The sequence below is a fragment of the Cervus canadensis genome, chromosome 13, assembly GCF_019320065.1.
Source record: "Cervus canadensis isolate Bull #8, Minnesota chromosome 13, ASM1932006v1, whole genome shotgun sequence".
In the NCBI taxonomy this organism is placed as follows: Eukaryota; Metazoa; Chordata; class Mammalia; order Artiodactyla; family Cervidae; genus Cervus; species Cervus canadensis.
The window spans coordinates 50,078,980-50,095,559 of record NC_057398.1 but is presented as its reverse complement, the minus strand read 5'-3'; the positions used below and the strand labels follow the sequence as shown (position 1 = coordinate 50,095,559).

The 16,580-nt window shown below is 49.8% G+C and overlaps 1 protein-coding gene across 2 annotated transcripts in view; it reads right to left on the bottom strand.

Moving 5' to 3' along the window:
* Positions 1-16,580, bottom strand: part of TMEM63A (transmembrane protein 63A) — a 36,100-nt gene that overhangs the window by 10,868 nt on the left and 8,652 nt on the right. For both annotated transcript variants that reach the window (XM_043484811.1, XM_043484812.1), the window contains exons 5-14: positions 14,666-14,729; positions 13,668-13,705; positions 8,496-8,638; positions 7,487-7,538; positions 6,996-7,104; positions 5,927-5,997; positions 3,264-3,344; positions 2,895-3,018; positions 2,669-2,802; positions 1,257-1,394 (exon numbers count right to left, since the gene is read on the bottom strand). In XM_043484811.1, coding sequence (XP_043340746.1) covers positions 1,257-1,394; positions 2,669-2,802; positions 2,895-3,018; positions 3,264-3,344; positions 5,927-5,997; positions 6,996-7,104; positions 7,487-7,538; positions 8,496-8,638; positions 13,668-13,705; positions 14,666-14,729 — 954 coding nt within the window. The remainder of the gene's footprint in view (positions 1-1,256; positions 1,395-2,668; positions 2,803-2,894; positions 3,019-3,263; positions 3,345-5,926; positions 5,998-6,995; positions 7,105-7,486; positions 7,539-8,495; positions 8,639-13,667; positions 13,706-14,665; positions 14,730-16,580) is intronic.

Genomic DNA, 16,580 nt, shown 5'->3' with positions numbered 1-16,580 from the left:
ACAGGCAAGCATCCTGCACTGACCTTCAGCTCCAAGAAGGTCAAACTTGGGGTCCCTGTGAGCTCAGGGGGGGAAACAAGTTATTTGCTGCTAACATGGCTCCTCAGCTAAAGTCTGGGGCCAGAACCTACCTGAAGAGACGCCATGAGCCCCCAAGCAGACCAAACAAGGCTTCAACGTGGCATTTCTCAGACACACAAGAGACACATGACTCCCGAGGGGCCCATGAGCTGGGGTGTGAGGAGGAAGGAGGCAGGGGACAAAGGCGAAAGGCCCATCTGGAAATTCCCTGGCTTCTTGCCCCCACCAAGAGCAGAGTGATAACCAGTCCCGAGTTTAGAAAGGTCAGCAACCCAAGAGCAGAGCTGCTGGGGCTGACGCACAGCCGGCAGGGGTGAGGGCCCAAAGCTTGCCCTGGACAAGGAACTGAGGTCAGGCTGGACGGTGAGTCGAGCTGGGGCCTCTGCCGGGCCGTCCTCGCCCTGGGCATCGTGCCTCAGGCTCCCGTGGACACAGCTCAGGTCACCAGCTTGTGCCCCAGGCCAGAGGCAGCTGGCACTAAATGCAAGGCTGCCCCGTCTGTTAACAGTAGCCTCGAGTCACAGGTGGCTGCTGAGTGCTGACATGCGGCTGGTCTGGACAGAGATGTGCCAGAAATGTTAAATACATGCTGGATTTCAAAGACCACAGCATATGAAAAGGAGACTGTAAAACCTTTCAATATTTAAAAATTGATTACATGTTGACATGATAACATTATAGATAGATAGACAGATAGATAGATAGATAGGAAGAATTCTTATGAGAGTTAATTTTAACATTTTTTTTAGACCTGTTCTTGAATTTTATTTTTTGGGTTTTTTTGGCCACACCACATGGCTTGCAGGATCTCAGTTCCCTGACAAGGGACTGAAACCAGGCCACGGTAGCGAAAGCCTGGAATCCTAACCATTAGGCCAGCAGACACCTCCCCAGTTTCTTTTACTTTTTATAATGTGGCTAAAAGGAAATGTAAAATCACACACACAGCTCCTATTATAATCCTACTGGACACCGCTGATGCCAGGGAGAAACACTGGAGTGAAGCCCTGGATGTGGATAGGCGCCCCCATCATGCCCCCCACCCCCGGCCCAGAGGGGTGCAGGAGAGCGTGCGTCTCCCTGAGTGCTAGGTCACACCTGTGCTTCCAGGTGACTTGGGCGGCCCCACAGGACACCCCGGCCTCTTTCTCACCCCTTCCTGGCTGTGGGCTCACCAGCAGATGTCCTCGGGGTAAGCGGCGAAGGTGACCGTCCACCTGGAGATGCCGAGCTCTCTGCCATGGGACGACGGCTGTGGCTCACCTTTGCACTGCAGGCCCTGACACTTCCAGGCGTTGAAGTCCTTCAGGATGCTGCCAGGAAATGCAGAAGTGGCCAGGGTCCAGACCCCTCAGGGTACCATGTCCACATGTGGCAAATAGAACCATGCGAGAGTGGAAACCCTGTGGCACCGGACTTCTGCTTTATCATTCTCTTACTATAATTAACGCTATGAAAGAGACGCCATTCTCAGCACGCTGTGTGCAGAACTTTGTTCAATCCTTAGAACAAGCCTGCTAGTCAGGGGTTACTGTGACTACTTTACAGCCTAGGAAATGCAGGCGCTGAGAGTGAGGTTTGCGTCCCAGCTGTCTGACTACAGCTCCTGTACTGTTCCCATCACCCAACACAGGGGGCGCCTCCTTGCGTGCTGCCCCCCTGATACACGCTGCCTGTTAAGCTGGGTTCTGGTTGCAACCCCCTGCCGGGGCCACGGCCTCACCCTTTCACTCCCTCACCTCCCCCCAGACCCCCTAGAAGCATTAGACTGCATTACTTACGACCCCAAGATACCCCTCCCTAGGACTCCCACCTCCACCTTCACCCCTCTTTCCCCCTTTCGTCTCCCTAAAGAACCCACCAGCCCCACTACTCCCATCTCAGAACACCCTTCCCCTTCTCACTGGCCTTCCCCCTACTCCGCCTCACTTCAGGGTCTGCAGGGCACATCCAGGGGGTTTGTTCCCAGGGTTCACGCTGCCCGGGGCAGGGAAGGCAGGGGGAGGGGCATTTGCTGGGTCACCTCCCTTCCGCGTCCCTCTCCTGCCCTCATCCCCTGCTGCCCGCAGCCCAGGGTGACATGGGGATCCCAGGCATGAGAGCGTTTTAGGAGCTAGAGCCCATGCCGAGGTGAAAACCCACTGCCGTGGGCCAGGCTCCTGTCCACAATGAGCATTCCGCCCCCAGCGGTGCCTCTGGAGGGAGCTGGGAAGGACATACATGGAAGGAGAGTCTGATTCCAGAGTGGAAATATAAAGGAGGTGGGGGTACACGCCACCAGGGAAAATGCTAGGCCACAGGGGCAAGAGGATCCCTGGGCACCTGGTGAGAGCCGGCAGGGGGGCGAGGCTACGGCAACCAGAGAGGGGCTCGGCTGCAAACACTCGAGCCCAGCCGTCACACCAACACAGGCTAGGCTCACCGAGGGAGTGAGTGCAGTGGGTGGCTGCCCCCCCAACGCCAGCCACACCCGGAGGAGGAGATGCAGATGCCACAAACAAACCCCAGCGATGGTGGTCCAGCAGGACCATCTCAACCCGAGAGGAACAGCAAATTGTCTGGAAGCAAAGAACACACATGCACTCACTAGGTGGCCATGGACTTCTCCTGGAAGGTGACGAAGGCCATTCCCAGGGGCTGGTCCTGGACCCTGCATTCCTCCTCTGTGATCCTCTCCATCAGCCTGTCCTTCATGCGTGTGTAGTAGGAGATGGCGTCCTCCTATCAGAGGACACAACCCCTTGTGATGACGTGGCCTTGTGCGGGTGTCAGGGGGCCCAGCACCCATGCCCTGGTGGGGTGTGGGCCCTCACCCACTCACAACCCCGCACTTCACAGCAGCAGAACTGGCCACAAGCCTTGGGGTTGATGAAGGTCTGCTGGCCTGTCTTCACCTGCAGGTTTGTGTAGTAGGTCAGGCTCTTCTCAGTCTTTTTTCTGTAATGGGAGGGACACATGTCAGACTTGCAGTCCTGTGGTGTGACACACAGCCTCCACACCCGTCATCACCCACTGGTCACCACCAGCTTTCTAAGCAAGAAAAGGGCAGAGCCACCCTCCTCCCATCCTCGCTGGGGGAGCCGAGGCCAGCAAGGAAGGCAGGTGGGCATCTCAGAGGGAAGGGGTCAGAAAGCTGCAGGCCAGCTCTGCCCATGTCCACCGCCCCGCCAGCCCTCCCTTACCTCTCTCTGCACAGGTGAATCAGCTTGGCCACATTGTAGCACAACTGGACCTCCACCACTTCACACGTGGGATATGCATCCCTGTGACCCAGAAGCAAAAGACCATTGGGAAACAGAACCCCTGCCCCTGGCAGGGGAGACCCCGAAGACTCCGGGGTGTCAGAGCACCTACGTTTTCATTTCTGCACCAGTGGAGACCTCTTTCCTCTTTGTCTTTTACCAAACAGGGAAATTTTGAAATATAATACAAAAAGGTCCTTTTTAATCGCAAGAAAGTAACTGCCTGAAACTGACAAGTTTACATCTACTTAGCTTTAAATCAGCACTTCTCCTGGAGAAAAAAATAACACTATCCATTGCCTCCTCTACCCACACAAGGGAATAAATTTGTTGTTTGCTCCAGGTCATATCTACCTTAGACCATCACTGAAATCCTATTCAGTTTGTGACCCTTTTGAAGATCACAGGTCTAATGAAAGCAAAGGACCCTTAGCCCAGTAAATGCATTCACAAATCATAGTAAAATACTGTATGTATACTTATTCTTGGCCAGGTAAACTGTTAGAACATTAACTTATCTGATCCTCACCATGACCTGTGAGGTTTTGGGGCCCACTTTACAGATGAAGAAAATAAATGCCAGAGAGGTAAAATGACTTGTGATCAAGATCACACAACCAGTGCAAGTCTAAGCCAGGAAGGGAATTCAGGTGGCCCAGGTCCAGGACCCACACCTGTATCCACCATACGATGCTCCCTCACCATATACACATAATCATATGTACAACTCCTGGGCATTTCTGAACCATGTAAATCCCTATCTGCTTCACACCAGGCACCAGGTCCTGGGCGTGGAGCCTGGAAAAGTTTACATTTTAGTGAGAGAGAGACAGCCTGAAATTGTCACAATTTCAGGTCCCAATAGGAGGTTTGAGGAAGAGAACAACAGTGAAAGCATCCCTGCTACAAGGCTGATTCACACATCAATCCCCACGGATTGCATCAGTGTGCACTAGAAGGGCTCCCTAAAAGAGGAGAAAGCGTGACTCAGTGTTTGTAATGGGAATGCAAGGACTTTTTTTTTAATTCTCTTTTAGGTAATACATTAAATGGAGCTACTGTTTCCGAAGAGCTTCCCTGGTGGCTCAGTGGTAAAGAACCCGCCTGCTGATATAGGACATGCGAGTTAGATCCCTGGGTTGAGAAGACACCCTGGAGGAGGAAAGGGCAACTCACTCCAGTATTCTTGCCTGGGAAATCCCACGGACAGAGGAGCCTGGCAGGCTACAGTCCATGGGGTCACAAAGAGTCGGACACGACTGGGCACGTCCACATGCACTGTTTCCAGATGTTGCCTAACCCGACACTTCGGGGAGCTGTTTCAAGGAATCAGGAAAAATGATTCCAGTATCCAGTGTTTACATAGAGAAAAATATTTCTAAAATGCTTTGAGTTTCTGAAAGAGAGGTTAGTCAATAAATTTTAAACATCTAATTTTACAATTCTGTTTACACTAGTAATTTGAGGCCTGGCGTGCTGTGGTTCATAGGGTTACAAAGAGTCGGACACGACTGAGTGAGTGAACTTGAACTTGAGCAATTTGTTTAGAAAGTGTTCTTCATAAATAAGGCAAAGCTAAGCCATGCTGTTGTTTAGTTGCATTCGAAGAACACACAGTTGTGTTCTGTGTGACACTATGGACTTTAGCCCACCAGGCTCCTCTGTCCACGGGATTCTCCAGGCAGGAATACTGGAGTGGGTTGCCATGCCCTCCTCCAGGGGATCTTCCTAACCAAGGGATCTTCCCAACCCAGGGATCATACCTGGGTCTCCTGCATTGCAGGCAGATTCTTTACCACTGAGCCACCAGGGAAGCCCAAGCTAAGCCACAGCCAACCCCTAATCCATACTACCAATTATTGACTGCTGATGAGGAAGGAACATAGACTGAAACCTCAGCTCCCTGGCTGGGAGCCTTCGGGCCTGCTCTGCCCGCACCACCGCCTTTCCTGGTGTGCCATATGATGCTCTGCATTCACAGCACTGGACACACATAATTTCCTTCTCACAGGAAAGCCCTTCTCCAGCCTCCCTCTGCAGGAATCCCTGTGCAGGTGCTCAGAGGAGGCTGCTGGAAAGGAGTTTCTGGTGGGAGGGCTGTGAGTGAGCTCTGTGAGGACAGAGCTCTGGACAGAGCTCTGGACACAAAGTGCTCACTCAGGAAACACACACTGATCGGAAGAATGGACCATGAAATGCAGGTCCAGGTCCCTCCCCTCCAAGACTTCTCTCTCTCAGGTATCTCATCTTCTGCAAAGTTGACACGGAGAAGCCCAGGGTGAATCCCTTTTTTTTTTGGTGGGGAGGGAGGGTTTCCTATGAATCCTTTTCTTTCCCCACTGGCTCTCAAGATGTTTCTCTGTTCCCACACGCTGGCCTGTACTCTGGCTACTGCAGTCATGTGGCTTCTGGCAGAGGTTGCACTACCCCAGCCCAGGCCCTTGCAGCCCCAGCAGAGCTTGCCCACAGTAGCATCCAAGGCTCTGAGGCTGGGGCAGGCACTCCGAGGGTTTCTGTGGGTGCCCAAGCTCATCTAAGGTGCCCGTCCCACCCAGAGGGTGACCCCACTCCCCTTCCCTCCCAGCGGAAATGGCTCTGCTCACCGGAAGTGGCTCTCCACCGTCTCCTTCTTGGCATCTCTGGGGAGTCCCGTGACAAACAGGGTCCTCCTCACCTGCCAGAGAAACACACTAGTGAGAAAAATCACCAGGGCAAGCCAGTCTGCAGGAGGACACCCTGTTCAATCTGTTCACCCTGTTTTCCTCCCCAAGGAAAACAATGGGGGCTTAGGGGCTTAGAGGCTCATCTTCCAAGCCTGACAGAGCCTTGAAGTCTGTTATTTACATAGCATCTTTTCTAGGCAGTCAAAAATACATTTCCAGGGGATTCCCTGGTGGTACAGAGGTTAGGGCTCTGTGTTTCCACTGCAGGGGCATGAGTTCAATCCCTGGTTGAGGAACTAAAATCCCGCATGTCACATAGTGGCACAACCAAGAAGAATACATTTCCAAAGCAATTTCTATGAACCTCCTTTGCAGGACAAGAGACTGAGAAAGAACCCTGAGAGGGGAGGTGACTCAAAAGAGGTCACACAGCAGATCAGAGTAAGACCCAAGAGCCAACTCATTGGAAAAGACCCTGATGCTTGGAAAGATTGAGGGTAGAAGAAGGGGGCCAACAGAGGATGAGATGGTTGGATGGCAACATCAACTCAGTGGACATGAGTTTGAGCAAACTCCAGGAGATGATGAAGGACAAGGAAGCCTGGTATGCTGTAGTCTGCAGTTCATGGGGTCACAAAGGGTCAGACATGACTGAGTGACTCAATAACAACAGAAACTTCCCCTACCCCCATCAAGTTGTGGGCTGCAAAGAGAGAAGGAGCTGCTCTCAATTCAAACTTCTTGAAAGTTACTTAGAATCAGTAACTACAAGCCCAAAGCCCACAAATCTAAAGGCTAGTTGGCAAAATGGTGGGTAATAGCCAAATCCTAAAACAATCTATCCAAAAAAAAAAATTCTAAATGCCAAAATTTTGAGCACACACATGCAAGCCGGAGGCCCCCTTGCACTCACTGCCACTGTGGGGCTGGGGAATAATCATTGTGCCACTCCTCTCTGGCTCCCACACCAGACCCTCCCCAGCACATGCCCAGACCACCCCCTACTCACCAGGCTCTCCTCCTTGTACTTGATGGACTGGGTGTGGTGTCTCATGAAGACCACAGTGAGGATGAGGTAAAGGATAGCAAAGACAGTATGCAGCCAAAGGAGGTTGTCGCTGTGGGGAGAGGGTAACACCATCTGTCATCAAGGCTGGGCCCCCAGGCAGGGGCTGGGCTTGGTTAACTTCATGGCCCTGAGCTGAAGGCCAAAGGCTTCATCAAAGCAGATTCCTCCGACGGAGGTGGCATGGCCAGTGCCCCTTTATAGAGGGCACTGTGCTGGCAAATGAACCCCAGCCCCATGTGACACCCCCGGGTCTCCTAAGACCCACTGCAAAACAACAGCAGCCTGGGGCATGTCCACGCCCATAGCCCAGTGAGGTGCTAGCAGCAGAGGAGCTTTAGGACATTAACCCTCTCGCTCTGACCTCTCTGGCCACCCTCTCCTCGGTCTCACCCATCAGCACCCTCATGTCCGCCCGGCCCCCCTGGACTCACTCAGTCTCCAGGTTTGCAATTGTTGTCCTCCCAAAGCTGTAAGGGTCTTTGACTGCAGAGAAGCACAGATACTCAGGGTCACACTAGAGACATGCGGGGGGTAGGGGGAGGCAACCTTGGTTTGTGGAGCTCTGAGAAGGGGAAGGATAAGACATCCAGACCAGTCCAAGGATGGTGACGCTTGTCCAGTCTTCAGACCTACACCACCCAAGGCCTTTGCTTTACTCCAAGATGCTCCTGACAACGTCTTCTCAAGCTACCTGAAGTCAAAATTTGACTTCATCTTGCTTTGAGATCCTCGTGGCATCCCTTTGGAAATCTAGAAACATCCTAAGCTGTTCCCAAAACCAAAGCTGGGAATCACTGGGTATAAGAAGTGGGTTCATGGGACTTCCCTGGTGGTTCAGTGGTTAGGAATCCACCTTCGAATGCATGGGGTGTGGATCTGATCCCTTGTTGGGGAGTTATTAATAAGATCCCACATGCCTCACAACCAAAAAAAAAGAAACATAAAACAGAAGAAATACTGTAAACAAATTCAATACAGATTTTTTAAAAAAAGGTCCACATCAAAAACCCTTAAAAAAAAAAGAAGTGGATTCATGATGGTGTTTTGGATGCTGGATTCCTGCAGGTGACTGGAAATAGAATTCCACGTTCTGATTTTCACTCTGAGCATCACAGCCATCTTCCAGATCCACTAACTGTGGCCACCTGATTTGGGTGGCGGCAGGAAGCTATAAAACACACTCTGAAAGCTCCGATCTTACAAATCTTGAGGTCTTCCTCCTACTTAGCTATTAGAGTCCCCAACTCTTGGCCCAGGTTTGGGGTGGATTCTCCACCAGACCTTTAATCAAATGGGCCAGCTCAGAAAGTCACCCTGAGACCTTCTCACATCTGAGTGTTCAGCAGGAATCCCAGAGCTCTGACCTAGCACCATGAGGCCCTTTCCCCAGGGCTGATGCTCTGCCTGGGGCCCAATGCAGGCAAGACGAGGAGTCCTTACCCAGCAAGTCCCCTGAAAGGTTGACAGGCAGGATGATGCACAGTGACAAGCAGCTGACCACCACCAGCAGGAAGATGATGTGTCTCTGGAAGGACAAGTAGTGGAAGGCATCCTCCCCGCACCACTCCAGGATCTGGTCATCGCTGGCCAAGACACACACAGAATCCTAATGAGTAGTGGTACTGGGCCAGGCCCTTGGGGCCTCTCGCGGATTATCTCATTGAATCCTCATGACCGTCCAGGAGGTAGGTCCCAATCTGACCCCCATATTACATGTGAGGAAACAGGAACAGAAAAATCACATTAACTTCTACAATCTGGGACTTCCCTGGTGGTACAGTGGCTAAGACTCCAAACTCCTAATGCAGGGGGGCCAGGTTTGATCCCTGGTCAGGGAACTAGATGCCACAGCCAAGGCCCAACACAGTCAAATAAATAATAAATAAACATTTTAAAAAAATAAACCTTTTACAGTCACCCAGCCTGTAATAGCAGAGCTATGACGTGAACTCCAGAGCCTGCCTCTCAGCCCCCACCCCGTTCTCCTGGATGAAAGAACCTGCCACCACTCCACTTACTGTCTCTAGAAACATCTGTGCCTACATTTGTATGGGAGTGAGGTGTGTAAGTACAATTATCCCTCAGCCCTTTCCTGCATCCATGAATAAGCAGAGCCACTGATAAGAGGGCTGCTGGGAACCTTCTGAGCAAAGCTGTCTGTGTCAGGCTCACCGCCCTCACCCTTTCTCCTGTCTCCTTCAGACAAACTGGGAAAGAGAGGTGAGGCCACTGCTTTAAACACTGCAAGACTCTGTCCACCTGACCAGTCCTGCCTCCTCCTCGTGTCCCTGCTGTGGCCCCAGAGGTTGAGGGGGGTGGTGGGGATGGCAACCTGCTCCGCCCCTTCCCACCCTCAGTGCTGTATCTGGAGGCTCTGGGTCACCTGGGGACTCAGAAAATTAAAATTCTGGTTTCTCACAGCCAGACTTTCCTGCTACAGAGGAAGAAGGCATGGGGGCTATTTCATGAAGGTATCCTGAGGGTCTTGGTCTCAGAAGGCCAGGAAAGCACTGCACTGGGAAGAAGGAACTCAAGGAGGGACTACCCTGGGGGTCCAGAGGTTAAGAATCTGCCCTCCGATGCAGGGGACTGTGAGTGCGATCCCTGTTACGGGAACTAAGATCCCACAGGCTGTGGAACAAGCTACAACTAGAGAAGCCCGCACACTGAAACAAGAGAAGCCTGGGCACCACCACGAAGACCCAGTGCAGCCAAAACAAAAGAAACAGCGCAGTAAGAAGGGCTACAGCAAATTGCCAACATCCACTGGATCATAGAAAAGGCACGAGAGTTCCAGAAAAACATCCACTTCTGCTTTATTGACTACACCAAAGCCTTTGACTGGGTGGATCACAACAAACTGTAGAAAATTATTCAAGAGGTGGGAATACCAGAGCACCTGACCTGCCTCCTGAGAAACCTGTATGCAGGTCAAGAAGCAACAGTAAGAACTGGACATGGAACAACAGACTGGTTCCAAATTGGGAAAGGAGTGCGTCAAGGCTGTACATTGTCACCCTGCTTATTTAACTTATAGGCAAAGTATACCATGCGAAATGCCAGGCTGGATAAAGCACAAGCTGGAATCAAGATTGCTGGGAGAAATATCAATAACCTCAGATATGTAGATGACACCACCCTTATGCAGAAAGTGAAGAGGAACTAAACAGCCTCTTGATGAAAGTGAAAGAGGAGAGTGAAAAAGCTGGCTTAAAATGAAGATCATGGCATCTGGTCCCAACACTTCATAGCAAATAGATAGGGAAACAATGGAAACAGTGACAGACTTTATTTTCTTGGGCTACAAAATCACTGCAGATGGTAACTGCAGCCGTGAAATTAAAAGATGCTTACTCCTTGGAAGAAAAGCTATGAATAACCTAGACGGCATATTAAAAAGCAGAGACATTACTTTGATGACAAAGGTCTAGTCAAAGCTGTGGTTTTTCCAGTAGTCATGCATGGATGTGAGAGTTGGACCATAAGGAAAGCTGAGTGCCAAAGAATTGATGCTTTTGAACTGTGGTGTTGGAGAAGACTCTTGAGAGTCCCTTGGACTGCAAGGAGATCCAACCAGTCCATCCTAAAGGAAATCAGTCCTGAATATTCATTGGAAGGACTGATGCTAAAACTGAAGCTCCAATAATTTGACCACCTGATGCGAAGAACTGACTCATTAGAAAAGACCCTCAACGGTGAAACAGACCACCAGCCCAGGTTGGATGCATGAGACAAGTGCTCAGGGCTGGTGCACTGGGAAGACCCAGAGGGATGGGATGGAGAGGGAGGCGGGAGGGGGGATCGGGATGGGGAACACATGTAAATACATGGCTGATTCATGTCAATGTATGGCAAAAACCACTACGATAGTGTAAAGTAATTAGCCTCCAACTAATAAAAATAAATGGAAAAAAAAGAAAAGACCCTGATGCTGGGAAACATTGAAGGCAGGAGGAGAAGGGGACATTAAAGTATAAGATGGCTGGATGGCATCATCAACTCGATGGACATGAATTTGAGCAAGCTCTGGGAAATGGTGATGGACAGGGAGGCCTGACATGCTACAGTCCATGGGGTTGCAAAGAGTCAGACACGACTGAGCAACTGAACTGAACAGCATAAAAAGGCAGGTCTGAAAGGTGTGGTGAGTGGGCTCTGCAGCCACACAGACAGACCACAGTAGAATCCAGCTACACCGCCTCCAGAGAGGGTCACAGGATCCACAGGAGGCTGGGACCTAAAGCAGAGAGGCTGCTACCTGCTGGCTAACTGGCCACTCAGCAGGCACACAAGGGGCATTGAGGATCCAGGCTTTATGCCTGCCTGGCATTGGGTGGGGATGCTTGCTAAGATCCCTCCTTTTTACTGCCTAGCTGGAGGAAAAATATTGCAACTGATTACACTGTGTTCACTTCTAAATAAACTACCAAAATGCATATACTTTGCCATAACATGTGCTTACTCAACAAATACTTTGGCCACCTGATTGGAAGAGCCAACTCATTGGAAAAGACCTGATGCTGGGAAAGACTGACGGCAGGAGGAGAAGGGGGTGACAGAGGACGAGATGGTTGGATGGTATCATTGACTCAATGGACATGAATTTGAGCAACCTCCAAAAGATAATAAAGGACAGGGAAGCCTGGTGTGCTGCAGTCCATGGGGTTACAAAAAGTCAGACATGACTGAGCAACTGAACAACAACTCAACAAATACTGGTGGAAATGATTACAACTAATAAATAAGCAATTTTCATCAATCTTTTTTTTTTTCTTGAGCTGCACCTCTGATTTCCCTGTCTTGCTGGGGAAAGGCAATTTGGAAGGAAACTGAAAGGCCTCTTTAAACATCAGTTGTAATGTTTGGGCATGAGCAGCTGTTAAAATTTAATTGCAGCCTTTAAAAAAAGTCAAAGGGTAGTCCTTTCTGACACAGGAAGAAAAGAGAAAAAAAGCAGTGGGAGTTGAAAGAGAAAAATATGTCTGATATAGCATTAAAAGAGCCGACTTATTGAAGAAGACCCTGATGCTGGGGGAAATTGAAAGCAAAAGGAGAAGGCAGGGATAGAGGACGAGATGGTTAGATAGCATAACTGACTCAATGGACACAAATTAGAGCAAACTCCAGGAGATGGTGGAGGACAGAGGAGCCTGGTGTGCTGCAGTCCACAGGGTCAGAGTCGGACACAACTTAGCAACTGAACAACAAATAGCATTAATATGGCAAAGCAGAATACACAGTTGTATAAGTTACTGCCCCACTCAGTGAGAGGCGAGGTCTACGCTGAAAGGGGACGTGGAAAGATGGAAACCGTAGGTGTGGACTACAGGGCTAACTGTAAGCAGTCTTTTCTAGTCACCAAGAAGATAATGAGTCAAAATTTCTGTTCTGCTCCACCCGATCCAGGCAGAGAGTTGGGGCCACAGTCCAGGGTAGGGATCACCTGAGCCCCAACCAGCAGTGATATGGAGGGTGGAGGAGCAGAAGAAAACGCACCAGAGGTAGGTACCTTTCAGAGGCAGGGCTAGGGGGTGACTTAAATTTCTTCTCGCTGATTCTTTTCTGTCTGTAACAGACTTACTACACAAAGTGTGACAACTTCCAATGCAAAGAGGAAACACTGACATGATTTCATAATGGGCAGGGATGGGAGAGGCAAGCAAATCCACCCTTCCTGACCTCAGTCCTCTCCTCCCCACCAGAAATCTCTTCTCCTGCTTCCTCTGGCTTCAGAACAGACTTCCTTGCTTTATTCTGCACAGACTGCCTCCTGCCAGTTCCCCTGGGAACAACCCTCACCAACCTCGGCTCTTTATAACATGGTCTCACACATATGAATGCCCCTGAATTAGGCAGAGCAGCTGTTGCGCTCACTCTTTTTTTTTTTTTTTGTGAGGGCGGAGAGAGTACAAATGCTTTATGTTGTGTTTCTCAGCCTGCTTTTATAGTTGAGAAAACCGTAGGCCAGAGAGGATTTACCCAATGTCCTGGAACTACCACATTTCATCAGCTCTAGGATAACCTTTTCATATTTCAACATCTCTGAAATGGGGTGGGATCATAGCTGATCACAGCATAATAGAAAGCATTTTCTCATTCTCGGGGCTGTGTAAAAGAGTGTGCATCTTACAACACTGATCTCTCAGATAGGATAGAACACACCACAGGCAGCAGAGCCGAGCCTCATATCATGACTCTGCCAATCACATGCTAGGTGACTAAATGGCCCCCACGCACCTCTTTCTCTCCAAGGGGCCCAAGTTTTGAAAAACAGCAAGCCTTTAACCAAATGAGCCGAATATATTAAACAATCATTATTTCTCCGTTGTTCACAATTCAAACACATATGATGCTGCCTAGAAGAGCTTCCATGCAAAGATTTCAGTGATAAATAGTAAGTAGACAGAAAAGCAAAAAATTAGTTTTAATTAGCTTGCATAGAGGCTGCCTGGGCCACTTTAATTCTCTGCCCCCACATACTGTTTTGGGCCTGAAAAGTATCTAAGAGACTCCAGCTCAGGATCAGCACCTTGGCTCTCTCCTCCTGATTAGCCAAACACCCAAACAAACCCACCCAAACAAGCCATCCCCAGCCACCCACGCTGTACTCACTGCAGGCGGAAGATTGCGGTCAGCCAGGGGCAACATCCCTGGGAATGGAGAACAGGGGTTAGCTTCCAATAATCTCTGTGTTTTGGAGTCAGATATAATCATCAGCTTTGACACTGAACAACCATCTAACCTCCCGTTTTATATAAAAGCAAACAACAAACTGCTTCTGTCCCCAGTTCAGCAAGCAACACTCTTGTCCAAATACGACAGCGTCTGCGTGCTCCCAGTCCTTTGTAACGTGCATCCTAGGCCTGAAAATCTTGGGAAAACCTCTCAAGTGTTGACAGTTTGTGGAATTATGCAGGCTGCTGGGTCAAATGGTGAAATGCAAATCAAGAGCTGGTGAAAGTTCAGCGCCACTTTGGAGAAGTTGATAAGGGCTTCTGTTCATTTCAAAGTGACTGAATGAGATGCAAGGCAAAGCCAAGGAAACAAGCCTGCTTAACTGGACGGTTCCCTGGAGGGGGGTTTAGAGAGGGACAGGGTGTCATGGGTTTTATTGTCCAACACATCTCTTAAACTTAGCTTGCCTTAAAGTTGGATTGTCACCCAGCTGGGAAAGACAAATATTTGCTCGTCATTCATTCGACAGTTACTTAGGACCTACTGGGTGTCAGGAGATGGGGAACAGAGCTGAATAAGACTTGGTTCCTTCCTGCAGCTGACTCATAAACCAGCAGGCAAGTTAATAATTAACTGTCACACAAAGTCATAAATACGATAACACAGACAAGTGCTGTAGCCTTGTGCCTGAGAATCAGTCAAGTCTCCCGATCCTGGGTCACTCAGCCGCCATTTGTGCCTTAGTAATCCTCAAGTTCAGGTGCCTTTGTCAAAGCAGAGAAGCACTGTCACCAGCATTTGCCACTCAAGGTCAAGGGTGCGAAGTTAGCAGCGCATCAGGAGTACAACTGCCCTCTCACTGACAGTTCAGTCCTGCCAACCCATGCAACGCCCTGCCTCCCAGCCACAACCACACCAGCCCCTTAAACACCAACCAGCTCGCTTTCAAAGTCCTGCTGCCCTGAAGAGGAAGATGACAGTCTCCGGAATCTGGACTCACTAGAAACACAAGAGGGAAAAATGACAGATCATTATTTTAAAACGTTTAAAAACTTGTGTCTAGGGACTTCCCTGGTGGTCCAGTGGCTAAGACTCTGTGCTCCCAAGGCAGGGGGCACAGGTTCGATCCCGGGTTGGGGAACTGGATCTCACATGCTGCAACTAAGAGTTTGCATGGAACTCAACTAAGAAATCCCACATGCTGCAACTAAGAAAGACGCAGTGTATCCAAATAAATGCAAATAAATGTTTAAAAAATAAATAAATAAAAACTTGTGTCTAGTATCTTGCTCCCTCTTGGAGCTCAGGACCAAAGTTACTAGCCTTCATAAAAATATAGGCAAAGACACTGACCACTCCAAGGGATCGTGAGAATAGAAACTCTGTTATGTGTGATGAATAACAGGGGCCCAGGGTGTCAATGGACCATCCTGCGTTCCGCACCCTTGAATCTCAGCCCCATGACTGATATATGGAAAGTGACTTCAAAGCATTGCCTGTTTACAATGTATGTTCCAATATAGCAAGTAAAACTTGGAATAAATACTGTCTTATCAAATCTAAGACAGCTCTGGTTGTAAATGGCACAATTATTTTTTGAATGCCTAAGAAGGAAAGGATGCTGTCAGTTAAATTATGACCACCATTGATAATAGGTTGCACCTAATTTCATAGATGAGAAAATGTCCAAAACACATATTTTGGACTTGACAAACTGGGGCATTTTACACTGTTAATTTGGGCATATCCTTTCTTCTGAGTAACCCATAAAAGCTTTCCAGGCACTGAGGATTTGAGGTGCTTGCAACATGCTGTTTTGTTTCTGTTTTCCTGCTCCTGGCTTCACTATCCCACTTCTAATAGCACAAGGCCTGGTGAAACTCAACTGTCAAAGCCTTTCCAGAGAACTGCTTTGTATGACCTTCCCAGTAACCCTCCAGGCAAGAAAGGGCCAGAGGAAACAATCCAATGAGCTCAAGTTCAGGGTCCCGACCAAGATGACACAGCCATGGAAGTGGGGGTGTCTGCTGATTTCCAGGTGCTCTATTCTGCTGTAGCACTCAGCAGTACTGGTGGCTCAGTGGCAAAGAATCTGCCTGCAGTGCAGAAGACCCAGGTTTGATCCCTGGGTCGGGAAGATCCCCCGGAGAAGGGAATGGCAACCCACCCCAGTATTCTTACCTGGAGAATCCCATGGACAGAGAAGCCCAGTGGGCTATATAGTCCATGGGATTGCAAAGAGTTGGACACAACCGAGCAAGTAGGCACACACGCATGCAGGCACTCAGTCCTCCTGAGGGTGAATGTGCCAAAAATGTACCAGGTGTTTCAAAAGTTCCCCTAAATGGTCCAAGGCTCACATACAGCTGAAGCAAGAGGCCCCACAGCCTAACCCTCGGGCTTCTGCAAAACTAGAGTGGAGACTGTGGGGAAAGAAGATGCATCGCTAGACAACCCCCGTCGACCCTCCTGCACAGACCACATTTCAACAGAGGAGCCGCCTGTGGAGCAAGAGTGGGGGCCTGCCTGGGGAACCCCTGGGGAGGCTGAGGGCAGGGAGCTGGGGCCTGTCCTTGTTTCCCCACTCACTTCCTATTTCGGCATCTGACACAAAATCCTGGGGTGAGGGGGAGCAGCTGGAGCTGGAAATTCCAGTTGTGCAGACCTAGAACTCTTTCTCCCCCTTCAGGTGACATGCGCAGAGAGCCAGCAGAGCCCAGGGTGGAGGTGTAAGGACCTGAGTCCTGGCCAAAGCAGTCTGTGCTCTGACACAGGCCCTCTGAAGCTGGTGGATTCGGGCCACAGGCGGACCCTGCTCCGGGGATGGGAGCAGTTCACCTGCAGCCCTGC